Source organism: Plutella xylostella, chromosome Z (assembly GCF_932276165.1).
Source record: "Plutella xylostella chromosome Z, ilPluXylo3.1, whole genome shotgun sequence".
Taxonomy (NCBI): domain Eukaryota; kingdom Metazoa; phylum Arthropoda; class Insecta; order Lepidoptera; family Plutellidae; genus Plutella; species Plutella xylostella.
Window position 1 is genome coordinate 4579708 of NC_064012.1, and position 19002 is coordinate 4598709.

Sequence of the window (19002 nt, forward strand, 5' to 3'; positions counted from 1 at the left end):
GCCAGTAGCGTAGCCTACAGAGCCGTTTGGAGTCGGACTGTATATAATAATATGTTCATTTAGATACAAACAGTTGCACTACGAATCACTAATATGTGCATGCAAATGTAGGATTCTAATAAAATTTAATACTTTTCTTTATAATATCATTGTTTAAGAAGACAGAGAAAGATACCATTATACTAACTACCATTAACTTAGCATTATACTTGTGCCCAAACCCAATCCATAAGTACGGTAATTTTTTTTTTCGTATGGGTTCATAATTTTTAACTTAGGTCAGGTATATACCTCAACTCTTTAGTAAGTACTAATCGTAAAAACCTACCTACTAACTTGCCTCATACGTAGCCTACCTACGAAGACCTAAGAAGAACAAAACTGACCTATTTCTTCGCATGCTGCATGATAAGTGGGGTAAACGAAAGGAGCCCCTTACTAACATACCACCTGTTCCTCATATGTATAAGCAGATACCTACATTCGGCGCACCCTGGGCTAACTGGCCAATCCTCAGTGACACTCTTACCTATAGCTCTTGTGTTTATAACTGGCATGGTAGCTATGTGACGGAGCAAGGGAAAAGTACCTACATATCGTACCTACTGTAGTTCCTGCTTGCACCCTAGTTCGTCCTTTGAGCGTCGAGTGTATGGTACTTAATATTTATTCTGAGTTAATGGGGTCACCGCCTTGTTAGAGAACTTATGTTCCCTGGTCACCGCCATAGTCTTGTGGTTGTGACCAGTATCGCGCCCCACGGTCGCAAGCTCAAGTGGTAAAAGTTCAAAACAAGGTGGGACCCATACCATATTGATTGATTGAGAGTTAACAGTACATACTTATTAGAAACATTATGGAGGGTTGAGGATACGAGTTTCTGATTATTTTCAGTTTGGAACTGTAACTAGGTACCTACCTACTTTACTTTTCCTTTACATATAATAATTATACTTACCTCTAACAACTTTCTTATTTGTTACTGAGCTTGGAAAGTTGTGTTACTCACAAGGCCTAGATATTAATACTTAATCTTTTTTCTAACATATAAAAAAACAGTAAATTTATTCGATTAATTAATATTTAAATGATTGAACAGCTCTTGAACTACCTAACTTCCTTGTTACCTAACTAGAGGATATAAAATATAGGAATAACTAACGACTTACTAGTTGTTTGATCCTAGTATTAATTTATATTTAGGTAAACAATAGGAAGGAGATTTGAATGAAAAACAGTCATCACACCGAATACATAGCTTTAATAGACAAAATATAAATTCAGAACAGTAGCAACTCATTAATACAACGAACGAACATTACATAACAAGACCACGAACATCACAATACACCGAAGAAAGCTCGGCCCCCCCGAACTAAACTGCAGGGAACGAACAGACAACATCCATTTTTATTGCTACTTATAGTTATGTCATAAAATATTTTTCCTCTGCATCAAATTAAAATCTAGTTTTTTTTTGTATTTCGAAGCTAGCCGAAGTAACCCCGAAATAGAAATTAATGTAAAGGCGTCACACGCAAACAATGAGTCAGCTTAGTCTAGTAGTTCGGATTTCAGTCCGGTTGACTTGTATATGCTAGGGCTAAGGGTGTACCCTGTGCCAAGGGGCATTCGCCGCAGTGGATCGTTATGTGACTGAAACAAGACGGTCTATAATCCATTTTAAATAAGACAAATTAAACTCAAAACTTAAATTAGTACATTTCATCAGGTAAAGAAATGTACTAATTTTACCAACTCGCTTTAGTCACAAGACGTTGCGCGGCCGCAGTCGTAGCGGCGATATCCTCTGCCGCGAATGCCCCTTGGCCCAACAGTTGCACATTTATACTCGAATATGAAGGAAGGATAGTAGGAGGAGTCTTGACAGTTTCCATCTGGTGGACAGACTTGGGAACAGTCACCGCGAGGGTCCCGCGGGGGCTGTCCCCACGTCGCCGCGGCGGGCGCGGGGGCAAGTGTGCGGCGGGTGGCATAGCGGCCGGTGGGGTGGATGTTGGTGTAGTATTGTCGGAGACAACATCTGGCAACAAGAGTCAGCGGCCGCCTGCCACTCGCTGCGGCGTTCGAGTTCTTCAGACAGTTGATGAGGTAGTACATTCCGTAACTTAACTTAATGCTAAGCACACGACATCAATACATTTAACATTTAGTTTCCACGTAACGAACATAACGAAACAGACTTGAAAGTAATTCTTTTTTACATTTTTGATTTTTATATTTTTTTTGGGGCCTTAAAACTATATAAACTTTATTCCAGCAGACCACGGTAAATTGATTCGCCGTACCCCCCGGTGGGTACCCAGGAATCAAATACCGCGTAACTAGTGCATCTTAAATAAGCCTAAGTAGCATATTCTTCTGAACTCATCTGATTTCCCTTAGAATCCTAAACGCGTCCTAAATATTCAGCGATATAGTCTTTTAACAATTTATAGGGCACCGTATCGTGATTGCGCGGGTTTGATGCGATGTTTTCCTTCACCGGTGACTAACCTAGACTATCCTAAAAGGCGGCATGAGCGTGCGGCGTAGCAATGAGCCTGGCCGCCCGGGCGGTGGGGCGTGGCGGGGGCGCGGGGGCGCGGGGGCGCGGGGCCGCGCGGTCGCATGGGGCGCATCACAGGATGCGAGAGAGGACCGCATACTGGATGTACTCCGTGCGCCGCGCGACCCGTCTCCACCAGGCTGCTACTGCATCTAGATGTTCAAAAGGACGAGCGTGATGCAACGCTGATGGTAAATCGTCCTACGTAATACTATGCTAGACGTACCCTACGTATAATACCAACTAACAAGAGCGGGTTTAAAACGAGTAAACTCGAGTAGTTTAGTCTTATTAAACCCATTGAGATCCAACCTATTCTAATTTAGACTTTTTCGGCAGGGAGGGCAGTTGTGTCGAGGCGGAGGCGGGCCGGCCGTGCGGGTGGCGAGGCCACGCGGCGGATGGAGGCACCTGGGGCCGCGGCGCTGCGCCGGCTCGCCTCCGCCCGGCCACGGTCACCCTCGGTAATACCTAACTAACATAGGGGTTTATTGGAACGCGAAACTGAAAGATAATTTGGCGTGTGACGCAAACAAAACGTGGTTAACTTATGTTCTAGGAATAAACATTCGTATCCGAATTGCTTAGACAGCGTCGGCTGCGACCGAAGCCAGCGGCCGACGCTTTAGTTACGTGCTATGCAGTCCTGGGGGAAAGGGCCCGCGGCTAGTGGTTGCCTTGAGCTCACACACGAGTCTCAATCTGTTTCAATTGGTATCAACATATGGAGCGCCTCTTTCCCCGGCCGTCCCCAGTAATCGGTCCTCATCCAAAATTCTCGTTTGTCTTCTGACATGTCCATTGAACAAGGATTCAAAGATAAGTTTTCGATCAAGACCGATTATTGGGGACGGCCCCAAAGTGACTGCGTTCTATATCTATATCGCTTAAGACTATTTCATAAATTTTATTACTCTAGGTGCAAATTTAGCTCAAATTATAATTTAATTAGTTGACAATATTAGATATTATTTCAAAGACCGTACATCATAAAACTCCAAATTATACAAAATATAACTTTTTTTTTCAATTATACCATAGTTGATAACTTTTTTTTTTCAAATATATTGATAACCTTTTGAAAAGTAATCATAACATTTTTTTTTAATTGATATCATAATTAAACAAAGGTTAATAAATTTTTGAATTAACTTTGATAACTTTTTTTTTCAATTAATTTGAATACTTTAAAAAAATTTAAATATACATTATACTTTTTTTTTAAATTAAGTATATCAAAATTATACATTTTTTTTTTAAATCATATCAAATTATACTATAATTGATATATTATCTTTTAATGAAATCTAAATTATATTAATCACTGTTTTTTTTTCAACGTAAATCGATAATACGTTTTTAAAACAACAATAATCCACTTAGTCGAGTGGCAAACGATACAAGAACACAAACAACCGTAATAATAACATATTACAATTAATTCAACAAATCATAAAGTTAGTATTTGGTTAAAAACAGGTATGGTGCTGACGGTGCCTTACAACTATGCGCAGTATCTGTAGACATTATTCTATTTCAGGTTATAACACATGTCCTTACCTAAGCCTACGTTACATTCTTAGCCTAACGTACACATCTTGACGGTAGAGCCAGTGGCCGCGACAAGCCCACGGCCAGTGGTGAGGTATCTATTGTTGATGATGATGGTGATGATTGTGGCAGTGAAACACGGCGCTACGGCGCCAGACAATCATCACCGGGTCACATTTAAATAACCTTTACGACACAAAAGAACATTTAAACATTTAACATCCAGACACCGATTACAGTTATTAAGATAAGGGTATTGCGGAGAAAGAAATGCACGTAGGATTTACATACTAGCCTTAGCCTATACTTATACCGAATTAGACTTTGCTTAAATACTAGGCGGATTTTTAGCTGCTCTCTTATCCTATGTCAGAGTCAGAAAGATGTCTTAGTCAGGGTGTGGTGTGTTGAAGTTCCGAGCGCATCAGCGGGGTGGTGGCCCGACCCAGGGTCGGCCGCTGAAACTCTATTTAACCCTTCGGCGGTTAAAAGATGTCAATGAGTTCAACGCGTCATAAATGCAAGACTGGTATTTATCACAATATTAGTTATATCAAATATGCTGGTCCAAGTGAATCTATAATGCAGCCTGTGTTTTAGATATCAGAATACGTAAATACTCGGTCTATTTTAGAATTTTACCAATTTAACCCGGTAGTTTTGTCTATTGAAAATGAAATAATAACGCCCCTACTGTCACCGGTGGTAGCGCAGCCGTCTGAAGCTACACACCTTCGGTTCAATGAACAATGTGAGACAGTCCGATACGAAAAAGTTTGCGTAAGGAATATTTTTTGTTATCACTTACACGGATGTCAAATTATACAAGTCCGTTTGTCGCTCGGGCTATCAAACATTGCGCGTCGGTTCGGTCAGTTGGAACTTTGTCATCCCGGATGATCCCTCCCGCCTCTACCCCCGGTGACAGGCAACGCGTTAACAAGTCAATCTTTAGTTCAGTGTCTCGGCAAGGGTGCAACAGATTCATAGCTCTAAGTAACACTTAGCATAGAATCGAAGAGTTCATAGTGCACTTGGACCGTTATATTTTATGGCGACGTCAAAAAAGTCAGAATTTAGATATTTTTTATAAACGAGCAAGTCCAGTGCCAAATTTAAGGTGTTGAAATAGATGTCGTACGTGCTTTGAATATAATTATATTTAAATAGGTAGTGCGAGGGGACCATTGGGTGTGGAACTGCAGATTGTGAGAAACGACAAAAATTAGAGAAATGTGAGGGGGATGTCTGCAGTAAGGGGGGACAGGGGGTGGATAGGGAAGGGAAGTTAAGGAAAAAAAGGAAAGAAAAAGTTAAAGGGAAGGGAAGGATAAAAATTGAAATAGCCAAAAAGGGCCTCTAGTGGTGCTTCAAGCGCCATGCGCGGGCGAGGCAAGTCAGGCGGTGCCTCTAGGTGTTTGTTTTTTTTTTGTTTCAGAGCGCCGTTGTAAAGACTCCGATGTGCTGGTCACAGTGGGACGGCAGGACATCGGGGTCTGGAAGCGGCGTCGTGAAGGCAGGCAGCTCGCGGCCCGAGGATCGCGCTTGAAGCGAGGCACGGAGGGCGAGGGGCGACGGGCGCAGGAATACAACTACTTACTTACTTACTTATCAAGGCAATGAGGGCGGTGGTGAAGGTGCAGCACAACTATCATGCTGACTTCAAAATAAAATATTTTTTTGGTATTTTTTTATTTTTTTTCGGGGGGGGGGGATGTTACGAACTACTTGCATCAAGGCTATGCGGGCTTCGGGCTTCGTGAAGGTGCAGCACATACGGTACTGACTTCAAATAATAATATTTTTTTGGTATTTTTTATTATTTTTTTGGGGGGGCGATACAACGAACTACTTCTTAATTAATGAAGGCGTTGAAGGCTACCGTGAAGCTGCAGCACAACTACCGTGCTGACTTCAAAAATTTTTTTGTTTTTTTTTATAATTTTTTTTGGATGATATGAAAGATGAAGTACGAAATGCTGTGTAAGTTTTTTTTTCATAAGTAGATAGGTACTTCCAATTTAAGATATACCATTAGTAAGTTTTAGTGAGTCGAGTGATCAAAGATGAATTTTATCGCGTGACTTTTAAGCAAACAAGAGCATTATCAAGATGAGTCGTGTAAGATTTTCGACTGTGAAAAAGCCAACAGGTAATTTTAAGTGACGGATTTTAAAACGTGCAATTTAGTTAAACGTGTGTAGTGTAGTGTAGCTAACAGTATAAAGATATTGTTATACGTAGTCATATCATAATTATACTATTGACGGAGTTATGTGTCTGTTGGAAAAACATTAGGAGAGTCGAGTCCGATGGAAGACACAAGAAGATATGAGGATCGTAACAGTCCAGCGAAGAAGCAAATATGAGCGTTCTCGTATTTATCGGGGCCGGGTGACGGGAGGTCTACCACAGCTTGTTGTGGTAGAACTTGACGTCGAAGTACCCCTGGTCGGTGACCTGCGAGTCTCGGCGGGGGGCGGCCGCCCCGGCGCCGGGGGAGGGCGCGGGGGCGGGGGCCGGTGGCGGGGCCTCGATGACCAGCGACGAGGGGCGCGGGGGGGGCGCGTCCACCTCCGTCTCCGCCGCCTCGTCCGCCCACTGCTCCTCTGGCTCCGGACCAGCATCCGGGTATACGTGTGGTCTGCCACCAATATGCATTATGTTGACATTGTGTACTGCCGGGGGCTGTCAATGTTGCTTTCAATTGCATTGCTTTAACCCAAAGCGGGTCCACACGCACCGGCTAATAAGAATTAGAATGGTGGACTGAACTGGCGATGCGATGCTAAGGAAGCAATCAATTGAAAGCAATATTGAGTGCGGTAGTACTTTGTGTTGGGTAGATGTGGAAGAAAAGCTGTGTAAAATCTCTAGTGCTTTTGAGAATGTATAAGTGGTATAATAATGCTGCGAAGTCACACTTCTTTTCCTCCCCATTATGGGGTATTTATGTTTGGGGTTATGGTCTGAACAGAGCAGGTTAATGTATGCTTGTTCAAAGTTATAAGATAATAGTGTAATATTTAAAAATAAAATAAAAAAAGAACTCAAAGTAATAACTTATATTTAAACAGATACTGAAAATAATAAGTTAAGAGCTTACAGTATTTTCACACTACAATATTGTGTAAACGGGAGTTTATGTTTTTTGTTAATACACAAACAAAAAATAAACATAATGTAATTCCAATATGTTAATAACAGTTTGCTGATAAATTACACTGGACCGCAATTATTTATTTAGATTTGTTTTACTGACACGTTTTCAATAATTATAGGTATTTAAAGTAAACGTTATTGATTAAAACGACAGAAAGAGTGTTTTAAATGCTATTTGCTTGTAAAACTTGGCATATTCTCACAATATACTGACAGTCATTCTATCAGACAAAGTAAAGTATTAGAATAGAATAGAATCATTTATTTGTGAAACATAGGTTTTACAGGTTGGTGGGCTTATATTAAGTACGCTATGTTCTGTCCTATAATGGACGTACAAATTTTAGTTTTTAAATATAGTCAATATTAAAGTGACAGTCTATTTACAGCATGCATTGTAAAAATTTCACACAAACAAAAATTTCCCCTTAAAAAAACAAAATCATTGGTAACATATTTAAAAATTATAAAGTTAAAATATGTCATAAATAATTCAAATCATACCATGTCAATTTTACAATTAATATAATAATTTCAATCAAAAACATAGCAGATTATAGGTAGTTATTCAAAAGTATCATGAAGAAAATCATTGATATGGTAAAAACATCCTTTTACTAGATGATTAAAGAGTTGGTTTTTAAAAACAATAATGTCAGAATTTTTTATATTTGTTGGTATTTTATTTTATATTTTCGGTGCCATACATAGTACACTTTTGCTCAACAAAGCAGTATTGCTTTGGTGTGAGCATAGCCTGTTCGTTCCGTAGATTTTTATCATGGATCTCAAGTGCACGGACAAAAAGATTTTCATTGTTTTTCATAAATATGGCTACTTCATAGATGTAGAGCGATGGCAGAGTCAGTATTTTGTGTTTTTTAAACAGTTGCTTACAGCTGTCTGTAGTTTTTAAATTAAACATGGCTCTTATAAACCGTTTTTGTGCCTTAAATATTAATTCACGGTCAGTACAGTTGCCCCAGAAAATTGTACCATATCGTAGCGCTGATGCAACATACCCATGGTAAGCTGTTGAAAGGGAATCAGTTTTTACTACTTTGTTTTTGAATAACATGTAAGCAAATTTACTAAGTTTTGTACAGATTTCTTGAGCTTGTCTTTTCCATGTAAGTTTGTTATCAATATGTAGTCCTAGGAATTGAGTCTCTGATACTTGTTCAATGTTTATGTTGTCATGTTTAATATTTAAGTCTGGACAGGCTACTCGTTGATGAAATTGCATTAATTTTGTTTTTTCAAGATTTGCTTTGAGGTTATTTGTTCTTAGCCATTCTATGATCTGAGATAGAGTGTTGTTTATATTTTTTTCGTAATTAATATCATATTCATACTTAATTATAGCTGCGCTGACATCTGCAAATAGTATCATTGGAAATCGTATATATTTTGGCATGTCGTTAATATAGATTAGAAATAAAAGCGGTCCTAGAACGCTACCATGAGGTACTCCATATACAAATTGACGGGCTATTGATAAATATACCATTTCTGTTTTTGTCGAATGGCATATACTACTTATTTCCGTGTATTGTTTGCGATCTTTTAAATATGATTTTAATAACTTTAGGGTATTTCCTCGTATACCATAAAGATTAAGTTTGGGTAAAAGGGTTTTATGGTCTACACAATCAAATGCCTTAGACATATTCATATATAATGCACAAATCGGATTCCTATTGTCTACACTTTGCATGACTATATTGAGCATTTCAAATATTGCCATATTGATAGTTATATATTTTCTAAATCCGTACTGTTCTCTGACTAATATTTTATTTTTATCTAAGTACGAGTTTATAATTTTGTAGAAGTATTTCTCAAAGAATTTTGAAATTACTGAAATTAGAGCTATGGGTATGTAATATTTCATTTGATGTTTGTCTACTTTTTGTCTTGTTTTATTATAATTGGTTTTAACCTTTCTGGAAAAATGCCACTATCTATGCACAAATTGATTATGTGGCAAAGAATGAGTGCAATTATTTCGTCGACTGATTTAATGACCTTGGTACTTATTTCGTCATAGCCTACACTATTTGTGTTCTTCATATTTTTTATGATTTTAAAAATGTCAAAAGGTTGAGCTGGTGTCATAAATATAGAGTTAACTGATGATTCAATATTAAAATGGAATTTATTAGAATTATTATCAATATTATGTCCTGCATATTAATAAGTTTAAAGTATTAATTTAAAGGAAAAAATCTTACTTTCTCAAGTTAATTGATTCATTACGACCCAGTGTTTAAGAACATTTATAAGCATACCACAACTAAACCAAAGAATACAAACGAATAAATACAGCCATAATGTCTTTGATCTAAGTTTATAAATAAAAATGCATTTTTTTCTAATTTGAATTACTAACTAACCGAGATAGTGATTTGAGATTAATCCATGCGAACAAAAACAATAATACATTAAGTAGGTATCTTGGTTATATTCTCCTAGACAAAATGAGAAAAAAAACTATTGACATACCTAAATAGGTAAAGAAAAATGTGCATGATTCTTAGTAGGTACTTAATATAATTAATAATTAAAACAAAGTTAATTCAGTATTTAGGAATGAAAGGAATACCAAAACCTGAAGTTGGTAAATAAAAAAAAGTAAGTATGTAAAGCTAATCATTTTTAAACGAACTTAACTAAAATAAATTATAGTAATACAGCTGGGCACTTTGTTATCTTATCACCTCATGATTAATTAAATAGTGAGTATCGATTTTTATTTAAGTGAGTGCAGTAAGATGGTAGATTCTTTCTGCGGATCACCATTTCCTGGGATAGAACAAAAAAAAATAGTAAATAAAATGAAAAAAAAGTTGTCCCAGCGGTATAGACCAAAACCAAAACAAACAATTAGGTACTTTATTGTTCACAAGTACATTAGTTAAGACTTTTTAGTTAGTTTATATTATTTTAGTCAAATTATTGTGCTATGTGCTGAAAGTAGTGTGTACAATGTAGTTTTAATATTTTAGGGCCGGTGAATTACATTATCTATCCCGCTGTGGACAAAAGTGAAATAAAAATGGTAAATATGTATGAATAATATTCAAATTAAACGTACCCGGCGGCTCCGTAGGCAGACATGTTTTGTTCACTGCCGTGTATTACCTAGTGGAATAAAAAACATAATTAAACTTCTGTTTTACCAACTAAACATTTTTAAGTAACGCTTTCGAAACTAATTTGAGATATTTTCCTCATGGTAAGAGCTATATTAAAACATGGAATACTTTTCAGATTAAATCAGACCTTGTATAAGTATTAATAATTAATTCAAATGGTCAAAACAAAATGGAAAGTCTATTAGTGCTTGCTATTTAACCCTTAATCCAGCAAAATGAACATGGATCCAACATCACTTGGAACTTTAACACGTAAAGGGCGATTAAAATGAAAAATGCGAAGTAGCGACGCCGTTTTAAGGGTTAAAAGCCTAAATTCTACACAACAAAAAAAAGGTAAACTCACCATCCCGATAGAGGACTTCGGCTTCATGGCGGAGTGTCGGCCCACGGCGCCCTGCACCAGCGCCGGGGTGCTGCGGCCCGTGTCCCTTGGAACAAACAGCACAGTGTCATCATCCGCCCACACCGCCCGCCGATGGCCCGCTGGCGGCCGCGGCGTCAGAACTCTTTCATCTCAGTACTCCGTCGAAATGCTCATAATACGGCAATCTTCTCATCACAGGTTTGTCGTGCTCAATGACGATGGGTTGGGAGAAACGTAATACGGGTGGGACAAATTAAATCGAATGGGGGTTGAAATGAAATTAGAATGATGGGTAATAGGAAAAACTGAATATAATAACAGTTCTACTGTATGATATGATTTCTGGGACTAACCGTGAACGAACATCAATTCAAAATGTTTCTGTTCAATGTCCAGGTTCTCGTCAATCTGCCATCAAAGACTTTTCTTTAATTTAAATTGCAAATATTATGTACGCTAGTAATAAAGATCCAAGATTCAATATTAACTTATGCCTGAGGTGGTATAATGTTTTGAATACCTAGGCAAATGTTGACAGGTATCTTTCGAGCCTTTTCTGACTCATCATAAACTCAGCAAGCTGTCTTCCAAGCTTACAGCTCAAAACTTACAAAAAAATAACATATCAATCGCCGTATAAAGCAAGCAGGCTATGAGGGAGAAACATAACATAAAGAACAGAAGCGAACTGGGCCCATCGTACCTGATCTCGTCAGAGTCCTGTTGGAAGAACTCCGGGGCCACGGCAAAGTTGTTAGACTGGCGCACCAGCTCTTCTACTCCGTAGTTCTTGCGGAGAAACTTGCACATGTTTTCTGAGGGGCCATCGATGGCCAGCTGCTTCACCGAGACCCCCTGATCCTGTGGAAGAAGATGCTTGTTATTGATTGTCTCTGAAACCTAAATGTGGGTGTGGAATAGTGGCATGGCAGTCCTCCGATGAGCGAATCGAATTTTTTATCGCTATTTCATTTTTTCAGATTCACAGATTCAAAGCAATATTACGGTCACATATCATGACACCAGACAGCTTGTACCAGAAGCGGGGCATGTCCTGATAACATATAGAGTCGAGAAGAAATAGCGTTGAAACTAACACTAGCCGGAAAAAATATGAACACAACAACATCGATTACATTATACACAATAGAATACAAAATGTTTCAGAGCAATTTATAGTGGTATAAACTTCATCCTGCCATCTTGAAATACGACGCCATTTTGCGAATAATCAGGATACGATTTGATCGGTGATCGACCGGAAGGCAGTCGTACAGTATGTTAGGTACACGAACCTGCTATCAAGTCGAACACTGATAAAATCTGACTGCGTGGTCTCCGTGCTTATGTACTACGTATCTATCTCTCTCGTATTCATTATTATAATAGTCATAATGTTAACTTGTTTTAGATACAGTATGTTCATGGTTTTATTTTATAATGGTGTATTGTGTCATTGTTAAACAAGCAATACGTGCTGCTATGTTCAAATACCTTTAATATTTATCAATACCATAATAATACCGAGGCCACCGAAAGTTTAACTCTGTGGGTGTACAACACAACTTCACAACCAAAAACTTCAAAAAATCACTAGGAACTTGTTAATTTGGCTGGATGTTAACTACGCATGTGCAACGACCGCCATCTTGAAATACGACGCCATTTTGCAACATGCGCAGTTGTCAAATCAATAACTGCATATGGGGTAAAATTTTATCAAGGAAAGACTCAAAGGCGAACAAATAAATAAATGACTAGGATGCCTCAATACATTAGCCGGGAGCAACAAGTAACAAGGGGCCGCCATTTTATGAAACCCACGCAGCGTCGCTGCGCATGCGTGCTGCCCGGGCCAGCGGGGTTATTTTCTATCTCGTTGATAACTCTCTTCACCGTGATCTTACTGTCAAAAAGCAAATTTTGACACTATTCGTATTGTGTATGTTCGGTTGGGGTCGAATAATGACGTCATAGTTGGTATGGGCTTCAATACCCACCGGCCGCCATCTTGTTAAAATTTTGTATGCGAATATTTTATCGAAACCCGAGATTGGTATTTTGTATCGGATAGTTGGAATCATAAGTACTAATTTGGGTTGGCCAACCGTCTTGTCTTGGGCAACTAGTAAATAGTAGCTTTTAAACCATAGAGTCACCATAGAATGTAGAAGATAACATTTTTTTTTTAATTGTGACGCTGAAGTCTTCTTGTTCTTATGATCTTGAACAAAATAATATTTCTTTGATGTTTGTTTTGTGAATCTTGCAAATTTTTGGTCTTCTATAATTAGTAAATAGTAAGTACCTAATTAGTTAGGAGGAAATTATTTCAGTAGGTATTTGTTTTTTTTTCAGTAAGTATAGGTACCTAACTGTTGTTTTAAAATTGGTTTCAGGGGACTCTGGTTATGCTCTACGGCCATGGATGTTAACACCTATCCTCTATGCAGCTGTAGGATCCCCAGAAGAACACTACACTGATCTACATTGCCGTGTCAGAAATACTGTGGAGCGGTGCATAGGAGCCCTTAAAACACGCTGGAGATGTTTGCTGGCACACCGTGTGCTTCACTATGAGCCCACCAAAGCTGCGAAAATAGTAAATGACTGCTGTATACTACACAATATACCAGTGACGACAACTTGCCTGCTGCTGGTAACATTCGGGTGCAGCATATTGGTAACGTGGCTTATGGTGCTGCTGATGCAGATGCAGGGCGCATGAGGGCCAACCTTGTCCAGAGGCTGTGAATTTCAAGGAACTAAAATAACATGACTGATAGGCTGATTTTTGCTGTATATGTATAATTTAGTAATAAAAAACACAATTTATATTAATGGCTTTTATTTTTGATTTTAAATCACATAACTTCCTATCACATTTTGCTTCTACCAGTCTTACTATAATCATTATTAAAATATTTTTTCTACTTTAACCTTTAAGTTATGATTGCACATTGTCACTTTACATGTGAATGCCCGTCAGAATTTTTTACCAGTTTTTGTAACTCCAGACCCAATTGAATATAATTCATATAGGTATTTGTAATGCTGCACTGTCCCATAGCCAACGTGCTGATTGTATGCCTAGTGGGCCGGGAGGGTACCGGCCAACAGCAAGCTCTTTATGTCTTTCAACGAACTCCAACAAAATGTCCATTTGTCGATCTGAGACTTTTCTTAAAGGCGCCATCCTGGAAATAAAATACAATATTAATGTCCTATTCAATCTTTTTTCTTGGCACATGATAGTTATGCCTCACAAAAATATTACTAACAAGCACAACCTGCACAAATGTGAAGATTATTTAATGGCTCAGTGATCAATCTACTTTTAATAACTGAGTTCCCAGTACCAAGTGTTAGATCTCAATCATCGACTAATATTACTAGCGAATCGTACTAGAAATCATTGATCTCAATGCTTTTATTAAGAACAATAAATGTAAATTTTTCACGACTTTGTAAGAATTTCCCATATTTCGTTCTGTGTATGACTAAGTTTAAAATTTTAATAGTAATACGTTAATTATGTACTTACCTTAGATATAATGAACAATTAAAACACAGGATTCAGGTAATTATAAAAAAACACACACCAAAATCAATCTCTGTTTTGGATGGTTCCTTGCAGTTTGTTTTGACAATCATTTGACAATAGCTTCCAGTATCGCCATTTTTCTAAATAATGCGGCAAATTAATGATTTGATAAATACAGTAGTCGTAGTTTGAAGTGAAATGAAGTTTTCATTTAGTCGGCTAACCAAATCACAGAATATTTTCACAAAAATTTTGCAACCTCTAGTGTATCGATAAATCTCATACCCACTATTCGTTTAGTGATCATGACCGAGATAGCCGATGCCAAAAGATGGTCAGAAACCCATCATAGATTTAGACGGTTGGAAATCGCGAATCCATGACACCCGAGATAGAAAATGGACCAGCAGGACTGAAGCCACCGTATTGGCTGAGACTTGCAAGAAATAAACAAAAACGCTACTGTTACTTACATTATTTCGTGAAGTATGTATGTTATTCACACGACTATTATTTCAGAAACAAATTGAATTGAATATGATGGGATAGGAGTGAACCAGTCCGCAGCCCAAACACAACTGAACAAATGGAGTATGCAAGGGATGCACTAGGAACGATGCGCATGTGCGAATCTAGGACCCGGGCTATCTGTAGCTGACGGAAATAGATAAAATTAATGCAAGCTCTTATTAACTTGGCTGGATGATAACTAGGCATGTGCAACGACGCCATCTTGAAACACGACGCCATTTTGCGGCATGCGCAATAGTCAAATCAATAACTGCATAGTATTGAATAAGACTAACAAGTTCTAAACAAAGACGTAATTTTGTTTCCATATACTAAATTGCGAATTTTTAATAATACTATTTCAATACTGAATAGAAAACACAGCTCTTACTCACTTAATGTCGTGAAGACTGTTTATTTACACCACACTTAATTCACAAATATTTTCAATATAAAAATAATGGGATAGGAGTGAACAAGTCCGCAGCCAAAACTGGACTGAACAGAGGATGTATCTGTATGCTAGTGACGCACTAAGAACTATGCGCATGTGCGAATCTAGGACCCGGCCTACCTGTAAGTGCCAGAAATAGATAAAATCAATGTAATTTCAAACTAACTTGGTTGGATTTTAATCAGCACGGTAAATGCCAATTCAAAGTACGCATGTGCAACGACCGCCATCTTGAAATACGACGCCATTTTGCAACAGTCAAATCAATAACTGCGTACGGGGTAGAATTTAATCAGGGAACGCCTCGAAGGAGACTGTATAGTATGTCGGATATATCACATATTTTTAGGTGGATCACTGATAGCAGATTTCATCATAGAGAAAAATATTCCTCAGTACATCTAAACAAATAAATAAATGACTAGGATGCTTCAGCATATGAGCCGGGAGCAACAAGTAGCAAAAACCCGCCGGCTAAAACTTATTAAAAAACAACATTTCAATAGCCGTAATTATGACTAGACAAAAAGGTAACACAGATACATTACTTTTGAGAAAAAAATAATTTGATACTGAGTATAAAACAAGGATGTTACTTACTTTATTTCGTTAAGAAACACCACACTTAATTCACAAATAAATTGTTGAAGAGAAGGGACGGGACGCGATAGGAGTGAACAACTCCGCAGCAGAAACTGAACTGAACAAAGGATGTATGCAAGGGATGCACTAAGTAATAAGCGCATGTGCGCATCTAGGACCTGGGCTATAAAATCAATGCGAGCTCTTGTTAACTTGGCTGGATGTTAACTACGCATGTGCAAACACCGCCATCTTGAAATACGACATTTTGCAAGATGCGCAATATTCAAAATAATAGTCGATCACTGATAGCATTTCATCATAGAACAAAATAATATTTCACAGGACATCTAAACAAATAAACAAATGACTATGATGCCTCAGCACACGACCCGGGAGCAACAAGTAACAAGGGGCCGCCATTTTGTGAAAGCCACGCAGCGTCGCTGCGCATGCGTGCTGCCCGGGCCAGGACAGAACGACCGAATTGGCTGAGACTTGCAAGGAATAAACAAAGATATTATTTTGAATAAAATACACTGCTGTCACTTACATTATTTCGTGAAGTCTGTTATTCACATCACAATTACTTCAGAAACAATTTGAATTGAATACGGTTGGATAGGAGTGAACAAGCCTGCAGCCCAAACTGAACTGAATAATGTATTATGCAAGGGATGCACTAAGTACTATGCGCATGTGCGAATCTAGACCTGGGCTGCCTGTAGCTGATGGAAATATATAAAATCAATGCAAGCTCATATTAACTTGGTCGGATTTTTATCATTAAAGGATTTTTATTCAAACTACGCATGTGCAACGACTGCCATCTTGGAATACGACGTCATTTTGCAACATGTCCAATAGCCAAATCAATAACTGCATATGGGGTAAAATTTTATCAAGGAACGACTCAAAGGCGAACAAATAAATAAATGACTAGGATGCCTCAACACATTAGCAGGAAGCAACAAGTAACAAGGGGCCGCCATTTTATGAAACCCACGCAGCGTCACCGCGCATGCGTGCTGCCCGGGCCAGGCCTGAAGGCACCGTATTGACTGAGACTTGCAAGGAATAAACAAAGGCATCATTTTGTTTTCATGCACTAAATGCAAATTGTTAATTTTTGACAAAAACTATTTCAATACGGAATAGACAACACAGATGTTACTTACTTTTTTCGTGAAGTCTGTTATTCACAACACACTTAATTCATAAACCAAATTTAAATGAATATGATGGAATAGGAGTGAACAAGTCCGCAGCCCGAACACAACTGAACAAAGGATGTATGCAAGGGATGCGCTAAGTACTATGCGCATGTGCGAATCTAGGACCCAGGCTGCCTGTAGCTGAAGGCAATAGATAAAATCAATGCGAGCTCTTGTTAATTTGGTTGTAAGTGTGTGTTCCAGTGGGCTGCACTAATCATTATTAATCAATAGTCTATGTGCAACGACCCCAATATTTAAATCAATAACTGCATACAGGGTAGATAACAAAATAAACTATAGATTTAAAACTATACAAACAAATAGGATGCATCAGCACGCGAGCCGGGAGCAACAAGTAATAATGGGCCGCCATTTTGTGAAACCCACGCAGCGTTGCTGCGCATGCGTGCGGCCCGGGCCAGGCCTGGAGCCACCGTATTCGATGAGACTAACTAGGACTAAACAAAGACGTAATTTTGTTTACATGTACATATAGGTACTAAATGAAAATTATTGGACATATTTGAAAATAACGATTTTGCTACATAATAGAAAATACAGATGTACTTATTTCGTGAAGACTTACATTTATAATATTATTATGAAGTATGTTATTCACACAACACTTAATTTTTCAAAAATATACATCATAAACAACATGGGATACGAGCGAACAAGTCCGCAGCCCAAACTCAACTGAACAAAGGATGTATGCAAGGGATGCACTAAGAACTATGCGCATGTGCGAATCTAGGACCCAGGCAACCTGTAGCTGACGGAAATAGATAAAATCAATGCGAGCTCTTGTTAATTTGGTTATAAGTGGGTGTTCCAGTGGGCTGCACTAATCATTATTAATCAATAGTCTCCGGGGCGAGAGCTGCTGACTTGTAGTCACGGAACTACATAAGGTTGAAAAGTCGGCTGGAGCCTTCGTTTTGCCAGAATAAATAAATCATGATGTATACGATCGTAATTTTATGAAAAATCATGAATTTACAGTGAAATGTAAAAAAAATGATAATTACATTAGTAAGGACTTACCGAAACGTTCAATGTTCTTGAATGAAAGCCACTTGTGGATTATATAAAAATTCAAACTAATTCGAAACCGATGTTAACGACCTATCAAGTCGAACGCTCGAATCAGACTAACCATGCCGCAAGTTAGAACTACGCATGTGCATCGAGCACCATCTTGCAATACGACGCCATTTTGAAGCATGCGCAGTAGTAAAATCAATAACTGCATACGGGGTAGAAAAAAAACTGAACTATACGAACAAAGAGAACGCGAGCCGGCAGCAACAAGTAACAAGATGCCGCCATTTTGTGAAACTTATGCAGCGTCGCAGCTGCCCGGGCCAGGGCTGAAGGCACCGCATTGGCTGAGACTAACAAGGACTCACACATTATGTAGACATAATTCTATATTTATGCACTCATTGCAGATTGATTGTTGAGAAAAAATATATTTCAAAACTGTATAAAAACACAGATACGTACTTTACTTGACTGAGTGAGGTTTTTATTTCACACAAGACTAGATTCACAAACAAATGGAAGATAAATATGGGACATGAGCGACTCCGTCCGAACTGACAAAGGGGCTCTAGCTATCATATAACTGACGGAAATAGGTGAAATCAATAAGGGCTCTCATTAATTTGGTTGTTAGTGCTGCACATGCGCTCCATGCACCCGTGCGAGAGCTGACATCTTCTGATTGGTAGTGGCGTAACAAAGAAAACAACTGGTTTGTTTTGGAAAATTAAGACACCGCACTGACATTTTCAGAGAAACAACCCATTTCACTGATATACATGTTTAGATATAGATTTAAGAACGCGTTAACGTTTAGATATACGCATGTGCGAATCTAGACTCA

The 19002-nt window shown here is 38.3% G+C and overlaps 1 protein-coding gene and 1 long non-coding RNA gene across 2 annotated transcripts in view; both read right to left on the minus strand.

The window, feature by feature from the left end:
• Window positions 1-1241: 1241 nt before the first annotated feature.
• LOC105385329 (alpha-tubulin N-acetyltransferase 1) overlaps window positions 1242-19002 on the minus strand; it is a 47225-nt gene continuing 29464 nt past the window's right edge. Inside the window, exons 4-7 of the mRNA XM_038122278.2 lie at window positions 11511-11668; window positions 10787-10871; window positions 10380-10426; window positions 1242-6764 (exon numbers count right to left, since the gene is read on the minus strand). Of these exons, the coding sequence (XP_037978206.2) occupies window positions 6527-6764; window positions 10380-10426; window positions 10787-10871; window positions 11511-11668 (528 nt within the window). The 3' untranslated portion in view covers window positions 1242-6526. The remainder of the gene's footprint in view (window positions 6765-10379; window positions 10427-10786; window positions 10872-11510; window positions 11669-19002) is intronic.
• LOC125491324 lies at window positions 13664-14760 on the minus strand. The gene is made up of 2 exons (XR_007268229.1): window positions 14352-14760; window positions 13664-14004 (listed from the first exon to the last, which is right to left on the minus strand). It is a non-coding gene; the product is annotated as an uncharacterized LOC125491324 (long non-coding RNA).